The 27,793-nt window shown below is 41.4% G+C and overlaps 1 protein-coding gene across 1 annotated transcript; it reads left to right on the forward strand.

The window, feature by feature from the left end:
• Positions 1-184: 184 nt before the first annotated feature.
• LOC101428450 (methionine synthase reductase-like) lies at positions 185-27,430 on the forward strand. Its single transcript, XM_071213551.1, is given in 11 exon segments — positions 185-313; positions 3,191-3,344; positions 5,272-5,389; positions 13,734-13,824; positions 15,872-16,052; positions 17,921-17,963; positions 18,870-19,060; positions 22,280-22,394; positions 23,857-23,953; positions 24,199-24,374; positions 26,773-27,430. Coding segments are annotated over 11 exon segments (1,440 nt in total). The 3' UTR covers positions 26,918-27,430.
• Positions 27,431-27,793: the final 363 nt, after the last annotated feature.

A 27,793-nucleotide genomic window follows, 5' to 3' on the forward strand; every position in this document is an offset into this window, starting at 1 on the left:
TTAGACTCATTTAGAAGATTAATGCTAAAAAACAAATGTGGAGATTATTTCATACTGTGTAAATATCATTGCTGCCTTTATTGAAGATTATGAGGTAAGAATTAATACCTTTGCATTGTTATTACTTCATAAAAATGAAAACCTTTTCTTCAGCTGTTCCAGCTATCTCACGTACCTTGACAGGATGAGGAGGTTTTTGTTACTGTATGCTACACCGAAGGGACAGGCAAAAGCCATAGCAGAAGAAATAGGTGAGCAAGCCATCAAACATGGATTTTCTGCAGAGCTTCACTGTGTTAGTGAATCAGATAAGGTAAGAGCCCTTATTCCAATGACTTTTACTGTGTTGTGTGCTTTGAAGTATTTTGATTACTAAGTGATGTTTGTTAAACAACAAAGTAGGACACTAAATGCAACCATATTTTTTAATAGCCAAAATTTTATTTAATTAACTGTACTGTAAGATTCCTATCAGCTCTTTATTTTGTATAAATATACATTTGGATTAGTCTATGCATTCTCTAAAACTAAAACAGGTAATTATTTCTCATTTTTCTCAATTATAAGTGAAAGTATTAATGTATGCTTCTTTATCTCATTGGGTGTCTGTGACAAAAAATGAGATGTGTTGTAAAAGCTCTGGAAAAAAAATGTGAGTGTGTATGTGCAATTTTATCTCATGAATCCCATTTATGTTTCCTCCAAAGCACCTTGCCATTCCTTCTAGAGTTCCACCAGGAAAGGGCCACCTGAAATCTTTGAAATAGAATTTAAAGTAGAAGTATAAGGATCTGGAGAAGATTCAGTTTCTTAAGGCCAGAGACTACTTGTATTTTATGTCCAGCTTCTGCAGAAGTTCCTCTCTGAAGAAATATAGGATCTGTCTCCATTCTCTGTTCTCCTTTAATCCTTTTTAGCCCTCTGGATTATATTGTTTCAGACAACGTAGGCTCTAGCAGCAGGCAGGGGCTTTTATACCATAAGATGATGAACGAGCCACTAAGCAGCAGCTTGGTTCAGTACTTCAAAAACTGTACTGCCAGTACTAACTTCTCACTTACCCTCAAGTTTACAACCTCCTCTAGCCTTTTCCACATCTTCAGTTCAAGAGGCTAGACTGTTAACAGCATAGGTGAGATACATGCCCAGCTCATAGAAGGAGCCTGCCTAGCTGCTTTGTGCTGCATTGCAAGCTGTCTCCAGATGTAGTCACTCATACAGAAGGGGGGACACTGCAGGAGCCACATGATGAAACATAATCTGAGGCCATTACTACTAACAAACGCAAAATCATCGTGATGGAACACTAGCCCTGGCCTGGCCCCTTGGGGTTGACCTCCCCGACTAGGTCCACTGCTGTATAACTAAGACCGGGTGGCAAGGTCTCTCCAGTAATGTCACATGATCTCAGTGTCATCTCATAGCTCTCTGCTTTCTGCTCTGTGTTGGCCCTTTTCAAGGTGAAGTTATACAAACTCTGTAACATGTAACACACAATTTGTTGTAATGTCCTGTAAACATGATGCCATCTGGTCGAAAGTTAGCTGTTATGTCAGCATGAAAATAAAATGGATTCTGTGGAGCCAAATTAAGTGGTACTCTTGAGGTGTTATAAATAGAGACAGTGCTGTCTTCTATTTGAAATATGTAAATTGAGGAGAGGATTAAAATGAAGAAACTTGATATGTAAGATGTGAAAACACTGGTGATCTCAGTTTGCCATTCCTGATTTCTCCGCTGTCTGGGAATGTGGAGGCATTCTTGATAGCTAGGTTTCCTGGTGTCTATGGAATAATGCTTCTAGTTTAACAACTTTGAAGTGCTCCATTTATTTCTCTGCCTTATGCCATTTGCAGTTCAGATAACTGGTTTTATTTTGGTTATATGTCTTGCTAAAGATTCCAGAACTGAGTTTTCATTGCTTCCTTTCTTCACCAGAATATCTCATTTGTTCCTCCCTTGTTATCCTGCCATTTTAATTCTGGGCACCTGGGTTTCTGTGCTCTTTGTTTCTGAACTTCCACCTCCCCATATCTACTACCCCCACTTTAACAAAATCCCTATGCTTTGTTTAATTTTTTATTTTTTTATATTTTAAAGATTTATTTATTTCTCTCCCCTTCTCCCCCCTCCCCCCCAACCCCAGTTGTCTGTTCTCTGTGTCTATTTGCTGCGTGTTATTTGTCCACTTCTGTTGTTGTCAGCGGCATGGGAATCTGTATTTCTTTTTTCTTTTTGTTGTGTCAGCTCTCCGTGTTTGCGGCGCCATTCCTGGGCAGGCTGCACTTTCTTTTGCACTGGGTGGCTCTCCTTACAGGGCACACTCCTTGCGCGTGGGGCTCCCCTGCGCAGGTACACCTGTGTGGCATGGCACTCCTTGAGTGCATCAGCAATGCACGTGGGCCAGCTCCACGTGGGTCAAGGATGCCCAGGGTTTGAACAGCGGACCTCCCATGTGGTAGACGGATGCCCTAACTACTGGGTCAAGTCCACTTCCCTATGCTTTGTTTTAATTTGTGTTTGTTTTTTTTTTTGTTTTACTTTCTTATGAAAAGATGTCCCCACCCAGGCAGCATCTTTTTCTCCTTGACAGCTCACCACAATGCATAGGACTATCATCTTTACCTCTTGTTAGGTTTATTTGTGTTGTGTGCTTGTTCAATGGTTGTTTCTCCCCTTCCTAAAACCATGCTTGGCAGTAGGTTTCCCTGGTTATCTCTGGTTTCAAAACTGTTCTGGCAGGCAGATGCTTTGATGGCCCTGTCAGTGGCCTTGCAGATTAGAGCTCATGTTCACATGTCGCCTGGGGCACAGTGATAGCAGCTTTGTTTCACTCTTACTTTCCTAAACTGGAATGAATGCATTAGATGGACACTGGTGGGTCCACCTCTGCTTCTCTGGTAAGGTGCAAGGAGAGAGGGAAATGTTAAATTCCCCTGACTTCGTGGTGAGCATCAAGAGAATATTGCCCTTTGTTTCATTGGATGGCTCGTTTGAGCAGGGAGTGCAGGACCACACTGTTTTCCTTGGTCCCTGCCCTGCTGGTCACTTTGATCTACATCTCCTAACCTGGTTAGGAGGAAATGGGAAGGAAATGCAAGACAGGAAGCCAAGCATATTGCCTTGCTGGCATGGTAAGTCAAAAATACGTCTGGTGTCAGATCCCTGAAATGCTGTCCTTATTTTGTAGTATAATCTAAAAACTGAAACGGCTCCCCTCATCATCGTTGTTTTCACCACGGGCACTGGAGACCCACCAGACACAGCCCGCAAGTTTGTTAAAGAATTACAGGACAAGACACTGCCAGCTGATTTCTTTGCTCACCTGCAATATGGATTATTGGGTAACATTTCCTGCTCTTGCTTTACTGTATTATTACTAGCTTTAACTCTGGTGTCTGAAAGCATCTTTCAGAACCATGAAATATAGTTGCATGGGTTTTGACTTTGTTTTAATATGAATATTTGAATATAAAACAAAATATGGAAATATGTGCATCTTGTGTGAATGCTCCCCCAGTCTTCAGCCCGCCTCTGTGGAAGTCCTTGAGTAGCATTCTTAACCAAGGTGCTCATCAATTTCAACCTTGGATCTCTTTCAAAATATTAATGGCTGAATGCCACCTTCTGACACCTAATGTCGAGACCCTAAAAGAGTAAGCCTGAATGCTGTGTCTTGGTGAAAAGCTCCTAGATGACTCTGCTAGGTTCCTTTGTCTAAGAACCATTCCTGTAGTGTAGGAGCCTGGTTTGCAGTCCTGGCTGAGCATTGAGTTCATCTGGGAGTTTTTAGTAAATTCCATTTCCTGGGTCCACCTGCAGTGATTGACTTAAGCGTTCTCAGGTCGTGCCCAGATCAGTTGTTTTTAAGTGCACCCAGGTGATTTTAATGTGCATCCTAGATCAAGCTGTGCAGTATTGTTTAAAAATATCAAAGGATCAGCAGGATAAGCACAGTCAGATGGGACCCCATGGGGAGGATTCCTGGCTTGAGGTCTGTACTCTTCACCTTTGAGGATCCCCTCACATCCCAGGAAATCTAGCAAGGTTAGATTTTGCTCTAATAAACAGTTCATCAGAATTTTGAGTTTTGTGACCCTGACCAAGAAGTCATGTCTAAACATAGTTAAAAGAATATTTTATAGCATTTAAAATTGTTTTACTCAAACCTTAATAATGGGAAAAGAGTTATATGAAAATATTAACTAAAATAAATAGGTTATAAAATAACACTTGTGTGTATGTTAAAATCAGGCACCATAAAAATGTAACACCAGAATTTTAACAGCCCCTGTATTTAGGTAGTAGGTTTATTATAATTTCATGTTTCTATTCTTGGGCTTTCCAATTTTCAAGAGTGAACATACATTGCTTGAAAATTTCTCAAAAAAATTATTAAAGGCAGAAAATTGCAGCCTATTCACCTGTTCTAGTCAATCCAATCCAAGGCCCATAGGTGGGCCCACCACTTCTTTACCCTTTCTTCATGGGAAAGAACATGGAGATAATTAAACAACTGAGAAATTTAAGCTTTTAATTTTAAAATTTCTACCAAGTATAACAATAACTTAGTCTATTTTCTTGCCATGAAATGTAGAAACCATTCTTAATTTACTTTAATACAGAAACATTTGTAGCAGCTGATTGTTTATACTGCAGTCACACCTATGTGTTCTAGATCAGGGGTCAGCAAATTCTGTCTGTAAAGGGCAAACAGATTATAAATACTTTGGGCATTGCTTGCCATGTGGTCTCTATCACCACTATGTAACTACCATTGGAGCTTAAAGGCAACCATGAATAGTACATAAATATATTGACTTGGCTGTATTACAGTAAAACTTTATTTACACAGTAGGTCAAGGGTAGGATTTGCCCCACAGGCTATAGTTTGCAGACCCCTACTCTAAATCAGAAAAGTCAGGAATACAGGTACCATGTTTTTTTGAAACCTACCTAATTCTTTAAGACTTATGAAACTGTGAAATTTTTTTAACAGTTGTCAAAAAGTATTTGTTCTATTTCAGTTTGTCTATTTTTCTTTTGCAAAGTAGAAGGAACATGTCTGCATACTTATTATTACTCAAGAAAAAATTAAGAAGATGGGAAGCTATACATTATTTCTTGCTCCTTCAATAAGGGCATAGGATATGATTTTAGATATTTTATTTATCTGTTCTTTGTATTTTCTTTAGCTGTTTTATTTGTTCTTTATATCTGCTTTAAACTTAAAGTTTATTGTGCACTAAGAATGTATTTGGGCTCTTTTAGGTCTGGGCAATTCAGAATACACGTATTTCTGTAATGGGGGAAAGATAATTGACAGACGACTTAAAAAGCTTGGAGCCCAGCATTTCTATGACTCTGGACATGCAGATGACTGTGTGGGGTGAGAACAGTGTGCCTCAAAAGGACCTATTTTTCTAATAAATGCTTATTTACACAGCATGGGAGTTAATGAGTTTAATTTTTTCTTTTTTTAAGCTTTTGGATTCAAGAAGGTCAGCCAGAGCTTGATTCACCCCTTGCTCTACTTTTCTTTTTAGATGTCTCTCCTTCCATATCTGCTAATGGGAGGAACTAGAGAAAATACCTTAATATGGTTGTCTTTATTTTGAAGTATGAATTTTCTACAATTAGCATTTTCTTTAGGATGTTTATGTAAATTACTTAGGATACTTAGGAGTGTGCATGTGTGTCCCCTCTGCTGTGAACCCCATAGAGGAACTGGGGGAACGGAGCTGCCCTCGCTGAGAGAGCACAGATCAGTGGGCATCGCCTCAGAGGCCCTCCTTGGTTCTCTGCCTCTCACCATCTCAGTGTCCATTTGCCACCATCTCAGTGTCCATTGGCCGCCTCAGTTTCTGTTTTCATGATTTCTATTTGATCTTGTTTTTACACTTGTAAAGTTGTAAAAACTTCAGCCTGAGAGCTCCCTCTCAGGTCCTCTTAACATGTTTATTCAAAGATCTTACAGGTGCTGCCCTCTGACTCACTTGCACCTGGCCTTTAACCGTTTAGCTAGCTGACAGCACCCACATCCTCTCATTCATTTTTCTTTTTGTTTTCTTTTCTTACTAGATGCATGTATTAAATGAGCCCAGCAGCTATAATGTCTTACAGTAGGCTCTGTATACGTCTAGCAGTACCTCCTTTCTAATTTACTCTCTCTGTTGAAGGCTTAAGGTTGCTACAAGTATATCTAGAATAACCAGCTGGTCCTAAGCTAATTCCCTGTAGCTGTAGGCCTGAGCTGCAGTAGTGTGGGATGGCATGGGCTCCTTGGCTGCCCTGCTGGCTCAGCTTTCCTGTGCCCTCTGGACCTAGTTTGGCTTAATACCGAACCAGCTGGCTCCAGGTCCTAAAGGAATGGCTGCTGAGCTTGCCCACCCTGGCTTGGCAGTCCCCACAGCTTGTGATGGGCAGTCCTGGCCTTGTGATCCCATTGTGGGCCTTGCTCAGGTGCTCTGTCTCCCAGGGCCATGTTGTACACATCAGGAGTGGGTTTCAAAAGAATGTAATTCTCTGCTGCAGTGAGCATGGCCCTGCTCCAGGATGCTGGGGTCTGTGCTGAGATACTCCCTTTGGGGCTCATCCACATGGCATCCATGCCCTATCACTGATCTCTAATAGTATGTAGTCTTCTGACCTGTATAGTGCAGGCCAGCAGCAGGACCTTTTAGAGCACCATCACCTGGGCCTTCTCCACTAAAGCAGCCTTTCTGCTACCAGGTGTAGAATGGGCTGCCCCAGAAAATGAAGAGGCCTGCCAGACTTGTTCCTGTGTGGAGTGAGTTCCAAGAGGCAGTGATACATTGTTTACTTGGGATGGGATGTCTTTTTTATTTTTATTTATTTATTTTTTAAAAGATTTATTTATTTATTTAATTCCCCCCCTCCCCTGGTTGTCTGTTCTCTGTGTCTATTTGCTGCATCTTGTTTCTTTGTCTGCTTCTGTTGCCGTCAGCGGGAAGTGAAGTGTGGGTGGCGCCATTCCTGGGCAGGCTGCACTTTCTTTTCACTCTGGGCTGCTCTCCTCATGGGCGCACTCCTTGCGGGTGGGGCTCCCCTACACGGGGGACACCCCTGCGTGGGGCGGTACTCCTTGCGTGCATCAGCACTGCGCATGGGCCAGCTCCACACGGGTCAAGGAGGCCCGGGGTTTGAACTGCGGACCTGCCATGTGGTAGACGGACGCCCTAACCACTGGGCCAAGTCCGTTTCCCCGAGATGCGGTGTCTTGACTACCAGACTATTAGACTTAGGGTTCTAAAGGTAGCATGGATGTGGCGGCCCTTCAGTCTGCTTCACTGAGGTTTACTTCCCACCTCCTGGATGCCGGCATGCCAGCTACTTCTTGCTTGCTGTCTGATTAGCATAATATCATTGATATAATGAGCTAGTATGATGTTCTGCTGAATGTCCAGATATTCCAGATTTATGTAGCCTATCTTATGTAACAGCAGGTGAGAGCATTATCATAGTTCTGGGGCAAAATTGTAAATGTATGCCATTTTCTCTTCCAAGTGAACTGAATCTAATCCTCTTTTGCTGTCAGGATGGTAGAAAGAGTGCATTGGGTAAATCAGTGGCTACATACCGTGGACCTGAGGCCAAGTTAGTCTGCTCTAGCAAAGAAATCACATCTGCCATGGAGGCTGCAGTTGGAACCACTAATTGAGTTTGCAGTAGATCATTCTCCAGAATCCATTTGGTTTTTGCAGAGACCAGAACAGTGAATTAAATGGAGATACGATGGAGATTCTCTCTCATAACTTTTAGGATTTTAAAGATAGTGTTGATTTCTGCCATCTTTCCCGGAATGTTATATATTTTTTAAAATTTTCTATCTTGGTGGGAGGAAGAGTGGTATGAAATTTGGAGGCTTCCTCTTGGACTTCTCCATCACAATACCTCTCTGGTCAGGAGCCTAGTATGGGGTGGTACTGACTGCCGGGCATGATGATTCTGATTGTACATTTGAAGGCTCAGGAAATGACCTGTGTGGGGTCTTTGGCCTCTGTGGACCTACTGACCTGGACTGGGGCAGAACTCCACTTGCTGCCTGGCCCCAAGTGTTCTTACTCTAGTAAGTGGGCCATGGTGACCCTCTGGGTTCCTAGGTATCCGCATCAGCTTGGCCCTTCTCTTAATAGTCTTGAAATATTTAGGTAACTCCCTTTTCCCTCTGAAGGGACTGGGAAGGCTTACTGAATGCAGAGTCCTTCCTCTTGGGAGCTGCTCTCTCCTACAGTCCCTGGACTCTAGGTCTGGAAACTGGACAAGGACTGGGATCTTCAACAGGCAGCTGCCCTCAGTTTTTAGTCATCTATCCTTGATTTCTCTTCATTTTAAGAATTGGTCCAGTGCCCTTGTGGGCTGCCCATTTGTTTTGGCCCTAGAGCTTCTTTGTCCTCTTGGTCATCTAATTCTAAGGGTCAGACCAGCCTAGCCCTCCCACTTACCAAGGTAATTGTGCCCACCTGGTGCAGCTGGCTGCGGACTGTCACCTGGACTGCGTGGGTCCCCCACTGAAGCCCTCAGGCTCATGCTGCTGTCCCCAACTCAGTCCTGGTGGCCTTGATAATGGTGTCCTCTGTTGTTGCCATGGAGCATCTCCATCTGTGACCCTTTGGCTTACAGAACCAACCCCCCTCTACGATCACTGCTCTGGACTTCTTTCAGCTGCTGGCCATGGCACTTTTGGCATTTCTGGCTCACTGCATGCACTCTCCTGCTTTTCTCTTGGCTTGTAATTGCCATGCAGTCATTATGTTCCTGTTGATTCTAGAGGCTCTTGCCAGGGTATGAAAGCCTGTGTCCTGGCACTGTGCTCCTGATTTAAAAACCTTGTATCCACATTCACTCAGCCTACTCTTGGTTCTGGCTGGTGTACTCCCCTGGTTCCTTCTGGCCCTAGACTCTTCCTTGTCTTTCTTAGCAGACCCAGCACATCTGCAGCTGGCTTTTTTGGGCTTTATCCCTAGTTACTGGCCCAGCTGCCAGGAGGGAAGGTGGCATCCAGTGGGGTGAGGGGGAGCACCTCTTGTAAGACTGAGGTATTTATGTTTTCACACCTGAAGGGAATTCTGCTCTTGATGGGCAGGGGTGGTGGCTTCTGCAGGCTGAAAGGACTCAAGACATTCAGCTGCAGGTGCCCTTTCCCATGTGTCAGGGTCCTATTCTCTTCCATGTAGAGCTGGTTTTAGCTTTCTCTACCTTCAGGCTTCAGATGAGAGCCTCATCCTCTGGCCTTCAGCTCCAAACTCCCACTCTAGCTTCTTTCTTGGACCGCTCTGATGCAGTTTTTACAGCCTGGGTTCTGGAATTCAATCTATGAGGTGCATCTTAGGGCGTCCCTGAGGAATGGAGGGGTGGCGACACTGAACACAGCTGTGACACAGGCTCAGCAAAGTCCCTGCCATGCCCATGGGGTCTCTGGAGCTGAGGTGGACCTTCAGAGGCATAGAGGCGCTATGCCTTTATGGTCATGGATCCATACTTGGACTGGGCTGCCTCAGAACAGAGGTGTGAGCTGAGGTGCTGAAGGTTCTCAGGTGCCTGGCATTGAGGGCCGCATCTAGGCAGTGCCCCCTGCCTTTGTTGAAACCTGAAGGCAGGTGGGTGGGCCTCACAGCCCTTGCCTCATTCTACTCCCTGCCCTGACCCCTCTCCCAGCTTCGCAATTAACACTTAGCCAAAATTAATTGACTAGCACCTTTTAACCTGTAGTTTTCTACTTTTAAACTTGAACAGCCAATGAAGAAAGGGATGGGGATGCTAGCACAAGAATTGGGTTTCTTTGCAGTTACCCAAGACCTGTGCTGTCCAGTATGGGAGCCACGAGCTATGGGGAGTTGTTTACATTTAAGATAAAGAAAATTAAATTAAATTTAAGAATTCAGTTTCTATGACCATCTGCCTAGACATGTTCTAGCCATCTTAAAACATCTTTCCTCTCCTCTTTTAGGATACCTTTCCTGAAATATTGGCATGCATACCCTTTCCTTCTACATAGATAATTAGGAAGACTACTAGACCTTTTCAGGAAAATGCTAGCTTCTGGTATTCTCAGTATGTATTTCAGAAATTCCAGTGTGCTGAGACCAGCTCAGCAATAGGTTTGCATGAAGGGAAGGTGATGCAGAACTGAAGAAATAAAAGGACAGAAAGAAAGATATGAGAGAAGATGAAGATGGGACCAGGGGACTCAACAGTTTCTGGAACTGAGAGCCTCAACCTTAGTTTCCATATCGTATTTATTAGAAATTACAAAGCAGTAGTTATCTATGTTTACTTTCAAGGCTGCTTATTATTAAAACTGCAACACCTGCAATACTAGGGAACAGGCCACACAAAGTTCAAATGCCTCCTCACACAAATAATTTTCAGGCTGCCCAGTCTGTGTTCCATCTAGTCAAGGCTGCTGTTCCTAAGCCCACACTTCTTATCTGCATTGTGGAAATGTTTCAACTTCAAGCCAGGTTCCCACATTCAAATTCAAGCTATTTTCCCCCACCAGTGTCTACTAGAGAAGTACTTAGAAATATACATAAGCTTCTTTATGAAAGTGAGAGACAGTTTTTGAAAAAATAATGTCTGTAGTCATTTACCCTAGAGGAGAATGCTTAAATGGCCAGGGCATTTTATAAGATTCTATAGGTAAGCCACTTAGTGTAATTGAAAATTGTATTGAGTTATGTGTCACCACATTTGTCTTTCAAGTGGGAAAGCCAAGCATCAGTGACTTTGGTGGATTCAGTTTTTCAAGTTCCAATTTCAAAGGCAGTTCAACTTACTACAGATGATGCAATAAAAATCACTCTGCTGTTAGAAGTGGACATTTCTGTAAGTTACAGGTTATTTCTCAGCACAGTTTAGTTTTCAAGACAGTGCTCTTTTTAAGAAAGAGGCATACAGGGTGTGCTGTTACATATGCAGAAGGACAAGGTTTCTGAGGACATCTTCCTTGTGGTTCTTGACCCGTCAGGTTGTCTTCACTCCCTCACACCTGGTTTCCTTCCAGGTGAGAGGCAGGTGAGAAGTGACCCTGGAAGTGATTTAATAGCTTGAACAGTGCTGCTGCCTTACTAAACCCTAAAAGAACAAAGGGATCAGAACAAACCTTTACATATAAGAGCTCCAGGAAAGAACTTTACCATCTAAGGTCAGCCAGCTTGTTAGAAATAGAGCTGAGATAGACCATCATGTAAGGGTTAATTTCTCAGGGCTGTGGGTCTCAGATTCCTTTAAGGTCAGGGAAAAAATTATGACCTTCTCCCAGGAAAATGCTACAATATTATATAAAACCATTTGCATATACTTCTGGGGACTCACACACTACCCCTGTGAACTCCATCCCTTCCTTCCATGCCTCCTCCCCACCCCCACCCCCAAATCCATGGATCTCTGGTCCAGAACCTGGTGAGTGATCCTGAAACTTCAGTGCTTGAGTGCATCTTCAGTCATTTAGTTCAAGCCATTGTTGTTGTTTTTTTTAGATGATTTTCTTTGATTCTTTTTTTTTTGTCTTTATTTTTTAAATATTACATTAAAAAAATATGAGGTCCCCATATACCCCACCCTCTCCTCACCCCACTCCTCCCCACATAACAACAATCTCCTCCATCATCATGAGACATTCATTGCATTTGGTGAATACATCTCTGAGCACCGCTGCACCTCATGGTCAATGGTAGGTCCTCAGAGGTCAAGGGATTGTGCTTTTCAGAGAAGAGCACATCCAATCTCTTCGTTGGATTTAGTTCAACTTCCCTATAGGAAAAGGAAATATAACAGGTGTCACAGCTAGGTGGTTTTGCTTGTGTTCTAGTGAGTAGCTCCATTTTTTTGGTTTGTTTTCACCTTTTCAATAAGCCATGTTATAACTTTGTACTATAAAAATGATGACATTTTATATTCTGTTCTGACATTTGGCAGTTTTGATGTAAAAGTGGCTGGGGTTGACCCCTTGCTGAGACTGCCTCCTTCCTGGGTCCCTGGGCCTCAAACACAGACTTGCTGCAGGGGCAGCTCCTTCTCCAGCCCATGTTGCTGCAAGTGCAGCATTTTATGCTCATGAAGGGAAAAATAGTGTCCATCCCTCTTCCCCATTAAAGGGAGGAAGCAAAGTAAAGAAAAGTAAATTGAGAGCCATGCTGATGCCCTTAATTAGTTCTTTTGGTCATATTTTGTGTGTTTGGGTTTATAGGAACAGAATTTTGCATGGATTTTTCAACTGCTACTTGCTAATATACCTTATTCTGTGGAAGATGAGGAAAGTCTTAATTTCTATTCTCTCCAATACACAATTTTATAAAGCAAAACATTAGATAACTCTGGAATTTCTCTTTAAAAATAGCTCCTAGGGAAACGGACTTTGGCCCAGTGGTTAGGGTGTCCGTCTACCACATGGGAGGTCCGCGGTTCAAGCCCCAGGCCTCCTTGACCCGTGTGGAGCTGGCCCATGCGCAGTGCTGATGCGCGCAAGGAGTGCCGTGCCACACAGGGGTGTCCCCCGCGTAGGGGAGCCCCACGCGCAAGGAGTGCACCATAAGGAGAGCCGCCCAGTGCGAAGGAGGGAGCAGCCTGCCGAGGAATGGCGCCGCCCACACTCCCGTGCCGCTGACGACAACAGAAGCGGACAAAGAAACAAGACGCAGCAAAAGGACACAGAGAACAGACAACCGGGGGAGGGGAGGGGAATTAAATAAATAAAAATAAATCTTAAAAAAAAAAATAGCTCCTAATGAAAATGTGTTCATTTGGTTAGTTGGGGTTATTTGTTTGTTGTTATTGTGGGTAGAATTATTTTATTCCTAAGTCCATGTGTTAACATGTTAATGTAATAAAACAATGTCAACTTTAATTCCTGAGGAATCTGTTTTCTAGAGAGGAACCACAGTCAAAAAAAATTCCTCAGGAATTAAAGTTGACATTGTTTTATTACATAAACATGTTAACACATGGACTTAGCTGGAGCTGACTGCGAGAGCGCACCCTGCGAGCTTCTCCTGAAAGTCTACTTGGCTGTGTGCGCTGCAGCGCAGGGTGCCTGCCCTTCCACCAGCATTGGTGGGCCAGGCCCTCCCAGGCTCTCCCGGGTTTTAGCTTTTGCGTTAATTATACAACATGAGATGATAATGGACTTCCTACTAATTGGACACTTACTGGGCATTAAAAGTTAAACTAACCTGTGGTCTTCAGGAAGCAAGAGCCTAGAACTTTCTTAAAATTGTATTCCTGTTATGACTCATTCTCAGCATACTTGTCAGCACTTACTTAGTATACAGCATTAATGGAATTTTTCATAATTAAAAGTTTATTTTTTAAAACAAATTTACATTAGTTATTTGCCTAGAATGAACTTGAATTCATTCAGTTCTAAGTTTACTTTTTAGAGTTGTGCATTACCAGGTTTAATGGGCTGTTACCATCCATAGGCTTTGTTCCTTAGGTTTAGACGTCTCCTTTCTTTTCAGTGGTATAACTGGATTTGGTAGGAATTGCTCATGTAATAGTGCTGTTGAATTCATAATATCTTTTTGTAAGGTTGCCTCTTGGGTTGTTTTCATTGGGGGAAATGCTTTGGCTGAATAAGCAGTGTCGCAAATCTTAATTGCACTTCGATAGCATTCTAATGTGAAATAGTATGGTTGGTTGTATTTTTGGAATCACACCATTTTATTCTTTATATTCTTTGTCATGAACTTCTTTTCTGTCTTTAATTGAAAAGGAGCAGCCTTACCCCAGCATATACCTGAGAGGAGTTCTCTCCAATTCATCCTTACCTGGTGCCTTGAAATACGAGCAATTCCTAAAAAGGTATTTTTCTTTCTTCTTCAGGTAACAGTTAAAAAATATGCTTAACTCTGTGTAAGATTTATTAAGGAGGTTTGGTATTTATTTGCCCTTTGGGGGCTTAAAAAATGTATTCTTTACAACATGTTTGCAAAATTAGTTCCCAAGAATGTATGGTATCTTTATAATTGTCACAGTCAGATATTTTTATATTGTGTTTACAATGTAATTTTTACAAATTCTTTTGAAATGGGATTTTTAAAGTAGGATTTGATTTTACTAGTCATTAACTTGATATAACACTTTAAACATGATGAAAAAGGCCCTACCTGACTTCTTATGCTAACCAACTATGCATTGCAAGTATTTCTCATTCTAATTCATGGCAGGAAGCTAATAGGGGCTTAGGGGCTTAGGTGTGTGTGTGTGTTTGTTTGTTTGTTTGTTTTTTGGTGGTGGTTGTTGTTTTTCCCTCTGTCCTTGCCATCTCTTATAATTATTAAGATCCCATTTGTGCAATATATATAATTATTGCTCTACCAGACTTTTTGAGGAGAAATTGAAGGTTTTGGTAGGCTGTATTGATGCTTAGATGAATTTGGAGATAGATCCACTAGATGTCAGTATTATACAAGGAACTGCTTTAAAAATGTTCCTAACTACTCAGAATTCTCTGTGAGGAGAGCTTCTTGATTAAATTCAATAAATTCATAGTTTTAGTTCAATTCTACCATTTTTAAAAGATTTTATGGTGCACAGATATTTCCCCAACTATGAAAATAATATGCTTACTGTAAAAAATTCTAGATACAGAAATGTGTAACTCAGAAAATGAAAGTCCTTTATAATCAAACCTTCAGAGTTAACACTTGAATTTTGTTTTGCTAAGAAAATAATGGGCTCCCATACTCCAGATGTTGTCCTGTAACTTGTCTTTTTTTACTTAAAAAGGAAATCAAGAGCTCTATATAACACAACATTAAAAGATATTGGAAATATTTTTAAAGGCTGTTTTGGATGTACCATAATTAATTGTTGATTTAATCATAGCAATTGGTTTATTTTCAGTTTCTGATTATTAAAGAAAACTGTCTAGTTGAACAGTCTTGTGTTTGAAGAATTTTTGTAAGCAAATCCCTTGAAGGAGAATTGCTGCTTAAAAATTGTATTAATTTAGTAAATATTTGTCAGCTTGTTTTCCAAAACAGGACAGTAACATCTTTTAGTTTTATAAAATTTCAGTAGTTCTGAAAGTAAAATATATCTTAATGGATTTATAATTGCCACTATTTTAGCCTGTAATGTAGGATATTTTATTGACTTTAGACTTTGTGATACAAGGTGATATTGGTAAACCCTTTACTATCTTACCAAAAGTCTATGCAGAAATTTGGAACATGCATTCATTCTCCAGCATTTTCCTGAGTGCTTATTCTCCATTCAGCACTGACATCTTTAAGGAATCCACACAGTCTATTAGTCTCTGGTATTTTAGGCAGGGAAACTGTGCCATCCATTTAGACAGTCTTACTGCCCTTGTGTCTTATGGCCAACTTGAAGCTCAGCTTTGCTTTCTGGAAGTCGTGCCTTATTTGGAAGCCCCTGATAGCCTGTGTCCACACCAGCTGTGAGCCCTTGGGCAGATGTCTTCTTGACCAGAACCTTACCTGCCACAGGCCTGATGTAAATGCCTGTGGAAAATGTCAGTCAAAATCACCAGCTGAGACAAAAACAGGTGTGTCCAGAAACAGACCCTTGACTTTTGAGACTCCTTGAGCACATGTACTCTGATATACCTGACAGGTATTTTAAGACATGTTTGTGACTGAGGACCTTGCTTTAGGACCTTGGACAAGTGAGCAAAATCAGAAGTATAAGTGGGATTTTCCTAGTAGGTGGAAATTAAAGCAGGTAGTAAATTAGATTCTCTTTTCCTGAGAACACTCCTTGTGACTCTCACTTTTTCTTGGACAGTTTGCCACACCCCCAGGCAGGTAATAACTGACTATTGTAATAACCCTAACCACAGGGGTGTGGTGGTTTAAATCTGCTTCCTTCTTTCTGGCCACAGGCATTTTTGCAAGCCCTTGTGGACTATACAGGTGATGGTACTGACAGGTGAAGGCTCCAGGAGCTGTGCAGTAAGCAAGGGGCGGCTGATTATAACCGCTTCATGAGGGATGCTCACCTTGGCTTGCTGGACCTCCTCCATGCCTTTCCATCTTGTCGGCGACTGCTTCCATTGCTGCTCGGTAAGTGGCCTTGGTCTCCAGGTGCACTGATGTGTGGGCAATCTTTTTGTAAGAAAGAGAAATGGCTGCTCTTTATTACGTTTTGGCACTTTATACAGCCATAGTGAGAACTCACCTAAATTAAATTATAATCAGTAAAGATCTTATATATTGTCTTCAGGGTACTGTGACCTCTGGACTGCCTTCCAGAAGTTAAAGTCCCTCTTCCAAGCTATTTTATGTCCTTATTCTTCCACCAGTGGTCAGTCTTTATTCCTTTTCAACATTCTGAGAATTTAACATCTTAGCAAGTTAAACTGTATTTCATAGTCATTTAGCCAAGTTTTATCTGAAAATGAACTTTCCCTCCAAACTTAAATTGTCTCTTTCAAAGTTAATGAAATCAGGTTTAATTGACAGAGGTTCGCTCAGTGTGTGTGTGCTTCGTGCAGAATGTGTTCATGCCCCATCCAGGCAGCTTGAGACAGAGCGCTCCTCAGGTCAGAGGGCTGCTCACGCCATCCCACTGGAAGTCCACTTACTTGGGTCTTCCAGGCAGTGAGGCTTGAAGAGCCCATCACAGAGTATTCCAAATTTTCCCCAGATGGCCTCTGTATCCTCTAGGTAGGGATGATGACTGTTAGGGCATCAGAAGGTATTTAAACCCTTACTACTTTCTAGTGCTTGTAATTTTGTCATCTCTCTTTTCCTGTAGTGTAAAGCATTAAAGTCTTCAATATTTGCATCTGTCCTTGGTGACAGCAAAAGGTGTATCATACCTCTTACTGTTAGGCCTGCAAGCTCCTTCTCGATGCCCAGGAAAGCTCAGGGCATGCACCTTTGAAGTCAGGCCCTGCCTGCTCTGCCTTGTGTCTGCATCCTTCCTCCTCCCCACACTGGTTAGGAGGTGCTGCCAGGTGAGGCGGCTTTTCTGCTCCCAACATTCGGACCAGCACTCTGACCCTTTGCGGCTCAGCCTTACACCACTAATGTGGGCATGAGCAGCAGTGAGAACCCTGGGAAGAAGCTGTAGGGGCCTCGTAAAGCCCAGTCACACGTGGCTGTGTTCCAGGCCCTTTTGTGTGTTCTGTTACCTTTTCTAGCATTATAAAAATAGCATTTATTACCTAGTTATGCAAAAAACTTTAAAAATTTAAATTATTTATCTGAAGTTTAATATGAAATTGAGCCCTCTGAAACCTTATTGTGGTATTTATTAAAACTAAGCCATTTTAGAAATGTCTTTTCACATTTTTGCTTAAATAACTTAAAAATATAATATTGAACTGAAAATTCTGAAGTGTGTCAGTTTGGACAGTTTATTCTAATATTGATTCCTTAACAAGCTTTTAAAAGAGCACCTATGTATTTTGTAACCACTGACTTTCTAGATATTTGGTTTTAAAATGTTCAGTCCTTTTTTATTAATGACACATATAAAGGAAAAAATGTTCAATCCTAAATATTTCTCAAAATCCTTAAAATAGTGATCTTTAATCTTAAGGGGTCTGAAATCTCTGGACACCTTTCACCAAAAAGCTGCAGATATGTGTAGAAGCCTGGAGCCTTGATCTGAAGCCCTTGCACAGACCCCTTCTCAGTATTCTCTGGGTTTAGAAACCAGCATTTGGGCAGAAGTACTGATTTCAGAGTAAGAAAGTATAATATGTCTGGCTTTAATTTTAGGAATTGGGAAACAATACCCAATAATATTTTACTTAGTCACAGTGAATTTATATGTGTCCTAAAGTATGATTTAAAACTAGGCCATAAATTATTTGTGAATATTCTAAATAATAGAAAACAAGAGTCAGTTTTTTACCCCTCAGATATAAGTTTAATTCCAATAGCAGTGAATTAATAATTGTTTATTTTTATTTTCTTTCTAGAACATCTTCCCAAGCTTCAACCCAGACCATATTCCTGTGCAAGGTACTAGTATTTGTTAACATAATACAATACGGTGCCTTTTCTTAAAATCTTATAAGACTCAATCTTTTAAACCCTTAGTGTCTACTAATTTCATTTTATTCAGTGAAAGCATACCAAATTTTAGGCATGAAGAAGACAGATCTAATAAGCTCCTGTCCTCCAGGAGTTCATCAAGTTTAAAATCTTCTCCTGTTCCAGGTCCACTTCCGTGTTTCTCCACTTAGAACGATGAGCCTTGCTGTCCTCGCCTGCCTCCTTTACTGGCTGACCCCTGTCTTGGTGGGCCAGTGGGGCAGGGAGAGGCAGGAATGCCCCCATGAAGCACTGGTCCCCCTGCATGGGGCAGGCAGCTTCCTCTATCTGACCTCCATTCCGTGGTCACCACCATTTCCCATCTTGCTCTACCCTTTGCTCCTCTGTGATAGAAGGCATCACACTGCTTTCTTGATTAACTCCAGAATGTCCACATGATTTAGCTTGCACTGTATCTTTAAAATATATTTCCAATTTGAATTTTTAGCTTTCTGCATGTATGTTCCTCAGGCACTTTAATATTTTACCAACTCAGTAGTAACTAATCTATGAGGTATCTGTCAGGATTTGCCCCTGTTCATTCACAAAGTTTTTATGAATGTCCTGTGGGTCTTCACAAGGAGACCTTCAAGGGTAAGTCAGTAGTTGTAAATTTTCTCTAGTCTGAAAGGCCAAGAAGTAAAGGAAGACTTTCCTGAGTGTTATCGCAGAACAAGGTTAGAAATGTTTAGGAAGCAATATTGTCTTCCTCTCATGGGGCATAAACAGGTAGATTGAAGTCCACATAGAAACACTCCTCCACTGCAATAGGAAGAGGGGGTTACATGTGAGTTCTATTACTGATTCTAAAAACTTACCTGTGTGTCTTTGCAGCTCAAGTTTATTTCACCCAGGGAAGCTTCATTTTGTTTTTAACATCGTGGAGATTTTGTCTAAGGCCACGACAGTGGTTTTGCAGAAGGGAGTCTGTACAGGCTGGCTGGCCACGCTGGTGGCCTTGGTTCTTCAGCCAAGTGCCTGTGCAGCACTCACAGATGGTGGAGGAGCCCTGGCACCTGAGGTATGTGGAGAGTGTGCGACTGCAACACCACTAGAATTTTCCTTGCCTGCTCAGGAAAAAAAAACAACAACAATAGCCATTGTCATTAGATTATTCAAAGGAAAATTTATGCTGTACTCTTAATTATAAAATCTCTATTGTAAGGACAGGAAATATTTTCACTTCCTATGAATATACTTTCTTTATTTAAGATTTATTTATTTTATTTCTCTCCCCTTCCCCTCCCACCCCTCCCAGTTGTCTGTTCTGTGTCCATTTCCTGCACGTTCTTCTTTGTCCACTTCTGTTGTTGTCAGTGTCACAGGAATCTATGTTTCTTTTTGTTGCGTCATCTTGCTGCATCAGCTCTCCGTGTGTGCAGCGCTGTTCCTGTGCAGGCTGAACTTTTCTTCTATGCTGGGGGCTTTCCTTATGGGGCACACTCCCTGTGCGTGGGGCTCCCCTATGTGGGGGACATCCCTGTGTAGCATGGCACTCCCTGCATGCATCAGCACTGCAAGTGGGCCAGCTCCACACAGGTCAAGGAGGCCTGGGGTTTGAACTGTGGACTTCCCATGTGGTAGATGGATACCCTAACCACTGGGCCAAGTCTGCTTCCCCCTGAATATACTTTCTAATGTTTCAACTGTGCATCCCAAAACTGTCCCATGTATTTTCTAAATGTGTAAGACACAAATTTTATAGTTTTCAATTTTGGGTAGTAAGAGCTCTGCCTGTCCCTATTTCTTCTGTTTTTGTAATAGCTGTGGTACATAGGATCTGAATTAGTGTTGTTAGTGAGAAGAAATCACTTTGAAAACACCTAGGAGAAAAATATACTTGATTTTTCTGAACAAATTGTGAACATATTTACATCTGTATTTTGTGATATATTTTGTGTTTGATATGTAAGGATGGTTGAAATGAAAAAAATTCATGATCTTTCATGAAGTCTTCTCCAAGATAATTGAAATGCATCATCTCTTGCTTTATGTTAGGATCATTTTGGTTTTTTTATGTCATTGGAGTTGAAAGTTCACAGCCTCTAGGGGTATTTATTATTTGAGAGTGTTTATTTAAGAGGATTTAAGGGAAAGCAACTGTTTGGAAATGCAGGTTAGCTTTATATTCTCCTGATCTACCTGGAACAGAGAGGTACTTTACAGTCTTTGAGTGTATTCTTCACCCTCCCAACCTCCCCCCACTTCCCAAAAAGCAGATAACTCCATTAGAGAGACACAGGGGCACTCCCAGTTTCCTTAGGCATAAATGGAAAACTGGGAACAGAGAAACTAATTCCCCTGTTAAAAAATAATACTGACCTGGAAATACTGCCTCACTTTGTGATCTCAGGATAATATAGGAACAGTTGAGTTACCTGTAAGGTAAAAAAATAGCCAATTGTCTCCAATAAGTTTTTTGTGTTTTGTTTTTTTTTAAAGGAGTATTATTAAAATGTATCCTAAGTATTAAGCATGGATTACCCTTCCACATGTTCTTTCCTCCCCTCCCATTTCAACAGATTTTCATGGCCTACCCTATATGCGGGCATGAGAGCTGCAGGTATAAAGAGTATGATTCAAAACCTTGGTTTGCTCTACATGGTAGAGCACAGTGTAGAGAATGTCAGTGTTGGCTCATCTCATGATACCTGTTCTGCCGTGGTGCTCAGGTGGGTGGGACAGTGTCCCCATACCCCTCCTCTCCCACACCTCCTGCTCATGAGAGGTATTTGCTGTCAGCCAGCGTTCTCCAGAGAAAAGAAACAATAGAATATATATGCACACACACATCTATAAAGAGATGCAGTTCAGGGAATTGGCTCACATAATTGTGGGGATCAACAAGTGAAATCTTAGGGCAAGCCAGGAGACAGGGAACTCAGGCAGGAGTGGTGCTTAAGATGGCACATGGTAGGCACCTGTACACAGCCACATCTAGACTAGTATTTGATAAAAGGTGTGCTGTGGCCTAGCCAGGTTGGCCTGTAAACTCATCATCACCATTGACCATTAATGTTCACACATTCCATCCCTGCCCCACACCCTTCCCATCCATGGGAGAAGTAGATCTCTCTGCCCATTGATGTTTAGCTCGTTCATATGACCAGCTTTGGCCAGTGAGATGGGAGAGGCAGGATGCCTGCCTCATCCGAGCAGGTGCACTCCATGTGATGGCCTGGTGTGGTTTGCCCTCTCTCTCTTCCTCTCTGTCCTAAGGCACAGGTGATCCTGCTCAGAGCTGCTGCTTTAGGAGCTCTGTGGTGCAGAGCCACAGCCAGCCTGCAGCCTTCACGTATCAAAAGCCAGACATTAGTGTTGGCTGTTTAAGCCATTTCAGATTTGGGGGTTGATTGTCACTGCAACAATGGTTGACTAGTATTCTGGTCTCTTTTATGTCCCTGAAAGATAGAAGATTTGCTTTCATCCCACTCACTCTGCCCTCTCACAGGAACACTGTCCCATCAGACACCACGGCCAGACATTTCCTCCCAGAGGCTAAGCTAGGTTAGCAGCTCCATCCCAATGTACTTCCCTTCAAAAGACTTAGCGCTCCCCACCAGCCTGTTGATACTTGTTCCTCCTGCTGGAGTGGAAGCTCCATGAAGACGGGGACTTTGCTTTGCTCACTCCTGCCTCCCCAGGGCCTGTTCTATCGAGTGCCTTAGTAAAACTGTTCATAGAGGAGTCAAGCCTATATAGGTCAATGCAGCATTACAAATGCAGTCTCATTCTAAATAAAGTCTTCATTTAGAAGACACGGTGTTCAATCTGTTGATGAACTTCATATAGTTTTCCCTGAATTAAAGACTGAAATGTGTAAGATTATTCCACCTTCCAGTGTAGAATTCCACCATTCTATTTAAAACTTGGGCACCTGATCTAGATTTTTTGCATCTCCATATTATATATTATGGTTTGCTTACTAGAGCGATCTTATCTATGGGCCTGGAAAAAGAATTTGATTGTTTTTTCAGTGTTCTACCCAAAAATAACATGCCTGTCATTTTGAAAACACTTCTGATTTGGATAGAAAAGAAATATGTGCAAGCCAGACTTGTTTATTTCTATGTAGTGACAGATGCACTTGTGGTTTCAGTAAGATTTAATGCTGTTTGATTTAATGATACTTTAAAGAGAATTAGTACTTTCTGATTGCTTTAGCAATGAAAATCTAGCTTATATGCTTTTGCCTATGTTTTCCTTCAAACTTGTCATCACGATTACTTTAATATTCCAGATAGCCATCTGTCTTCGAACAATAAATTCTTTGCACTTACCAAATGACCCTTCAGTCCCCATTATAATGGTGGGTCCTGGAGCTGGCATAGCACCTTTTATTGGTTTCCTACAACATAGGTAAGTGCTTCTTGAGTATTTTGCAAGTAAAAGGCCCTTTTGGCTAGAAGTACCACAACCTTGTGGTTGTGGGTGTAAATATATTAGGTAGCCATTTTTCATTGTTTCATTGGTAGTTTTTAGGATCTTGCACTTTGGTTGTGAAACTTATTTTTAAAAAATTACCAACTTTAATAACATAAAATAATTTGTCACTACAGGGAAAAGTAAGTACCATCTTAGAGGGATTTTGCTCTGTAGTAGAACTTTCTTTTTTATTGTAGCACTTTTGTTTTTCATTTTGTTTCAGCAGCACTGTGGTTTATGGCCTGTGTAGTTGTGAACAAATTTCAGGCATACCTTTCTGGTGTGATGATGAAAGCAATCATAGCAGAGATCTAGTTCCCCAGAAGTTTCAAAGTTAAATCCCAGCCATCAGTTATTTCAACAGGATGATATCAATAGGTGTAACTTAGTATTCAAAGAGAACTATTTGATAGTTTTAAAAAATAAGCAGAATCATGCTTCTCTCCAGAATTGTGAAATGATGAACAATTTGTATGTACTGTTCCCTTGATAGTGGAACAGTGTCCTTTGGACAAAGTCATTTTATTTTGTTTTTTAGTTTTTCTTAAGAAAGCAAGAGAGTAATGGCAAATGGACATACTCGATGTGTTTATTATTTCAGAAATACTTTTAAAAATAGATTGTTGTCATTCCACCTTTTATTTATTTATTTTTAAAGATTTATTTATTTATTTAAATCCCCCCTCCCCCGGTTGTCTGTTTTCTGTGTCTATTTGCTGTGTCTTGTTTCTTTGTCCACTTCTGTTGTTGTCAGCAACACGGGAAGTGTGGGCAGAGCCATTCCTGGGCAGGCTGCACTTTCTTTTGCACTGGGCGGCTCTCCTTATGGAGTGCACTCCTTGCGCATGGGGCTCCCCTATGCGGGGGACACCCCTGTGTGGTAGGGCACTCCTTGCGTGCATCAGCACTGCACATAGACCAGCTCCACATGGGTCAAGGAGGCCCAGGGTTTGAACCGTGGACCTCCCATGTGGTAGACGGACACCCTAACCACTGGGCCAAGTCTGTTTCCCCGTTCTACCTTTTAAAGGCCAGACTCCCTTTACCACACCTTCAGTAATACTTGAAACTTAATTTTATTCATTAAAGTTGCTACTAACATTATTTAATGTATAAATTGGCCTCGGTTTCCCAATGTGCTGTTTACACTCTGTACTCACGCCACGTGGCCCTCAGCCAGCTCATAGACACCTGGGGCTCGTGGAGGTGCTGCCTTTGATCGTGTCTGCAGGAGTGGCCACATCACCCTGTGGGTAGTGAACACTGATTGAGGGAATGAACTTTCAGTGGCTGCAAAGATGGATTTATACACCCTGGGTTTGGTGGTGGTATTTCCTGATGAGAGAGACTGGTTTTACATGTTTATATAAACCTCTTTACTGTGTTTTTCACTTAGAGAGAAACTCCAGGAACAACATCCTGATGGAAACTTTGGAGCAATGTGGCTGTTCTTTGGCTGCAGGCATAAGGACAGATATTATTTATTCAGATATGCCACAGTTCTAGGATTTTAATGCTTAACCACTGAGTGTACGATTTTAATGTTCAGGTATGTTTTTTAAAAATTTTTAAAATTATTTTTTAGGAGGTACTGATCTGGGATTGAATCTGGGACCTTGGATGTGGGAACTAGGTGCTCAAGCCACTGAGCTACACCTGTACCCTCTCATTCAGGTGCTTTTAACTTAAATTATGAACCTGCCAGTGACCCATTCATCATGTATTCTCTTTCAGAGAGGAGCTCAAGCATTTTCTTAAGAGTGGGGTCTTAACTTATCTGAAGGTTTCCTTCTTGAGAGATGCGTCTGTGGGGGAGGATGCCCCAGCCAAATATGTGCAAGACAACATCCAGCTTCACTCCAAGCAGGTGGTGAGGATCCTCCTCCATGAGAGCAGCTGTATTTATGTGTGTGGGTAAGTGGCTATCATGTGTACAAGCCAGATAGGAGAAGGTAGTCGATGATGTTTATAAAAGAAACAGAAGGCTCATCAGTTGAGGATCTATGTATGTAGTGCTGACACATGTGATTCTCAAGAATAGGAGTAAAATGCAATTCTAAAATGATTCTAACATACTTTTCATAACCAAGAGTTGTCATTATCAGGGAAATGGTCCGAAAAATTAGTTGTGTTTGGTTCAATTTTATTAAATATAAGAATATGTGATATCTGCAGTTGAACTAGGTACAGAAAAAAAGCATGGTTTTGACTTTGAGAATGTGGATGCTAAGAAGCTTTTCCTTCAAGGCAAAATTTGTGGTGTCCAAGTTGACATAAGCCAGGAGACAGAAATTGAGGCAAGATCCATTAGAGAAACCCATAAATGCCCTAGAAATATGTGTGACACATTGTGATGACTCCTATTCTCTTGTATTGTTTTATTATTTGAAAATGACCCCTGACTTGACCTCATGACCCATTTTCACTTATAAAAAACAGCCTTGGGTTGATGAAGGGAGTCTGGACATCATGTTGGTGTATAGTTTCATTTAGTTTTTTTTTTTTAAGATTTATTTATTTATTTATTTCTCTCCCCTTCTCCTCCCACCCCAGTTGTCTATTCTCTGTCTGTTTGCTGCGTTGTCTTTGTCCACTTCTGTTGTTGTCAGCGGCATGGGAATCTGTGTTTCTTTTTGTTGCGTCATCTTGTTGTGTCAGTTCTCCATGTGTGCGGCATCATTCCTAGGCAGGCTGCACTTTCTTTCATGCTGGGTGGCTCTCCTTATGGGGCACACTCCTTGTGCGTGGGGCTCCCCTACATGGGGGACACCCCTGCATGGCAGGGCACTCCTTGTGAGCATCAGCACTGCACATGGGCCAGCTCCACACAGGTCAAGGAGGCCTGGGGTTTGAACCATGGACCTCCCATGTGGTAGACAGATGCCCTAACCACCGGGCCAAGTCCGCCACCTCATTAGTTTTTGATGAAGCATTTGATCTTCACTTTTCTTTTGTGGGGAACAGTGCCATCAGTGGGCAGATTCATGCTCCAAATATCTTGTAGTTGAGAACTTGGTAGTTATCTTAAATGGCCAGGTGCTTAAAGCATTCATCGTGAACTAGCCCCTCAAGGTCATGGTGATAGATCACATAGGCTCATCTTCCTCAGTAAGACTGGAAACTCTTGCAGTGTCTTTAGGACTGGAGGCTGGGAGTATTTAATAGTCTCTTTCCCACATCTCTGCAGTTAAGATCTCTGCTTTCCTTTCACCTCCCTCTAGTCCAGAAAGAAACAAATTCCTAAAACCTGAATGGTCTTGTTTACTCTTCACTTGCACCTCAAGGAGTCAGGAGGGAATGTTCACAGGTTCTCAGCTCCTGGCATCCATGACTGTGTACTGTCCACTGCTGCCTTGTCATTGTCTGCACTGGATCCTGCCCACTTTTGTCTCCTTGGACTTTTCTTTGGCAAATTTCTCCTCTTTGTCTTCCATTTTCATTTTTCTGTCTCTATTGGATCATTCCCATCAGCATACAGATGTGGTTAATTTTCTATTTAAACAAAAACAGATTTTAAAAAATATTTAGTAACTATGTAGAAGAGTTGAACAGTATAGGAAACCAGCTTGACCTAATCAATGTGTAGAGAACAGTATATCAGACAACTGCAGAATAAACACTCTTCTCACACAATGCCAATGGAGTTGTATAAAATTACTTTATATTTGACCATAAAGCAAATCTTGGTCATTTTAGAAATCAAAATCATACAGTTTGTTTGCTGACCATTGTGTAGTTAAATGAGAATTCAATAACAGGAAACTAAAAAAATCCCCAAATGCTTAGAAATTACACAACCTACTTCTAAAAGACCTGTGGGTCAAAGAAGAAATCATGGAAATGAGAACATACTTTGAGTTTGTGAAATCTCCAAAGTACCCTAGAGAATTGAATGCATAGATCCACAAAATGAGTTGTACAAGGAGCTTTATTTATATACATAACCCATAGTTAAAAATAACCCAGATGTCCATCAGTAGGACAATGGATAAGTAAATAAGTCATGGTTTATATATATATATATAATATTCTTGCAAACATTTAAGGTGAGTAGGAGCCAGATCGGGAAGGTCCTTAGGCACTTATTAGGGGTTTGGGGACACTGGAGAGACTGAGGCATTAGAAGTGTGGAGGAATGTGGGCAGCTTTGCATCAACATGGCCCTGGGTGTGGAGACCTGAGAGGGGCTGGGGTGGGGGGCCACAGCTGAGGCTGGGAGACCTTTGGGGAATCAAAGGGATTGCTTACTGACTTTGAGAGGATCTGGGAAACATTCCAGTTTCTTGAACACTGATACTATTTTCTTTTCTAGAGATGCTAAGAATATGGCCAAGGATGTAAATGATACCCTTGTGGAAATAATAAGTAAGGAAGCTGGAGTTAAAAAATTAGAAGCAATGAAAACATTGGCTACTTTAAAAGAAGAAAAACATTACCTTCAGGACATTTGGTCATAAACCCAGAAAGGAAAGAAAGAAAATTAGGGTTTTGTTTGTTTGTTTGTTTTTGCTGAAAAATACTAAAAGCCAACTTTATTGGAGCTGAGACTTTCAATTTTGAAAATTATTACTTTTTGACTATTCCCTGGAGGAGATAGGGGGAGAGTGAATCACTTACCACTGCTGATTGAATTCTCTATGCTCACCATATGCCCTCTAGTCTCTCCCGTGCCTCTGATCCCCCCACCCCCATCTGCCCCATGCTAGTGGGCTAATGTCAGCTGAGAGGCAGTCCACACTACTCCTTCAGCACATGCCTGGGACCTTCCTTACCTTCCTTAGCTCCTAGAGATCTTGGCAGTACTCTTCTGGTGTGGGCCCCAGGGGTGGGTAGGCTGGTCAATATTTGGCTCTCTGAACTGATGCTGCCTTTTTTAAAAAAATAACAATACTTTATCATTTTTCTATGATGTATGCACACAGAAATTTTTAAATTAATGTATTTGAATTACCCGTGTACAGCATATCCAATTCCATGTTTATATAACTTTATCAAACTTATTTATTATTATCAAAACTCTGTTTCTGATGAGATATTTATATTAAGGTAATGTTGCTAGGGATTTTTTTTTTAAATGATGCTAGAAATGTGAATTATATGTTGAAATTCCACTCTGAATATGATTTATCACAATTCTTTTTATTATAAGCATTCTGGAATTTGGGGATATTAGCGTTCAATTTAAAGACACCGGCATGTACATATTGAAGTAAAAGTAATAAACTATTTTCCTCTCTCCACCTCCCCAATTCTTTTCCTTTCTCCTCCTCCATGGGCATATTTTTGTGTTTTTCCACATAATTTATCATCCCTCCATGATATTGCTGTATCTA

The sequence above is a fragment of the Dasypus novemcinctus genome (assembly GCF_030445035.2).
Source record: "Dasypus novemcinctus isolate mDasNov1 chromosome 8 unlocalized genomic scaffold, mDasNov1.1.hap2 SUPER_8_unloc_1, whole genome shotgun sequence".
In the NCBI taxonomy this organism is placed as follows: Eukaryota; Metazoa; Chordata; class Mammalia; order Cingulata; family Dasypodidae; genus Dasypus; species Dasypus novemcinctus.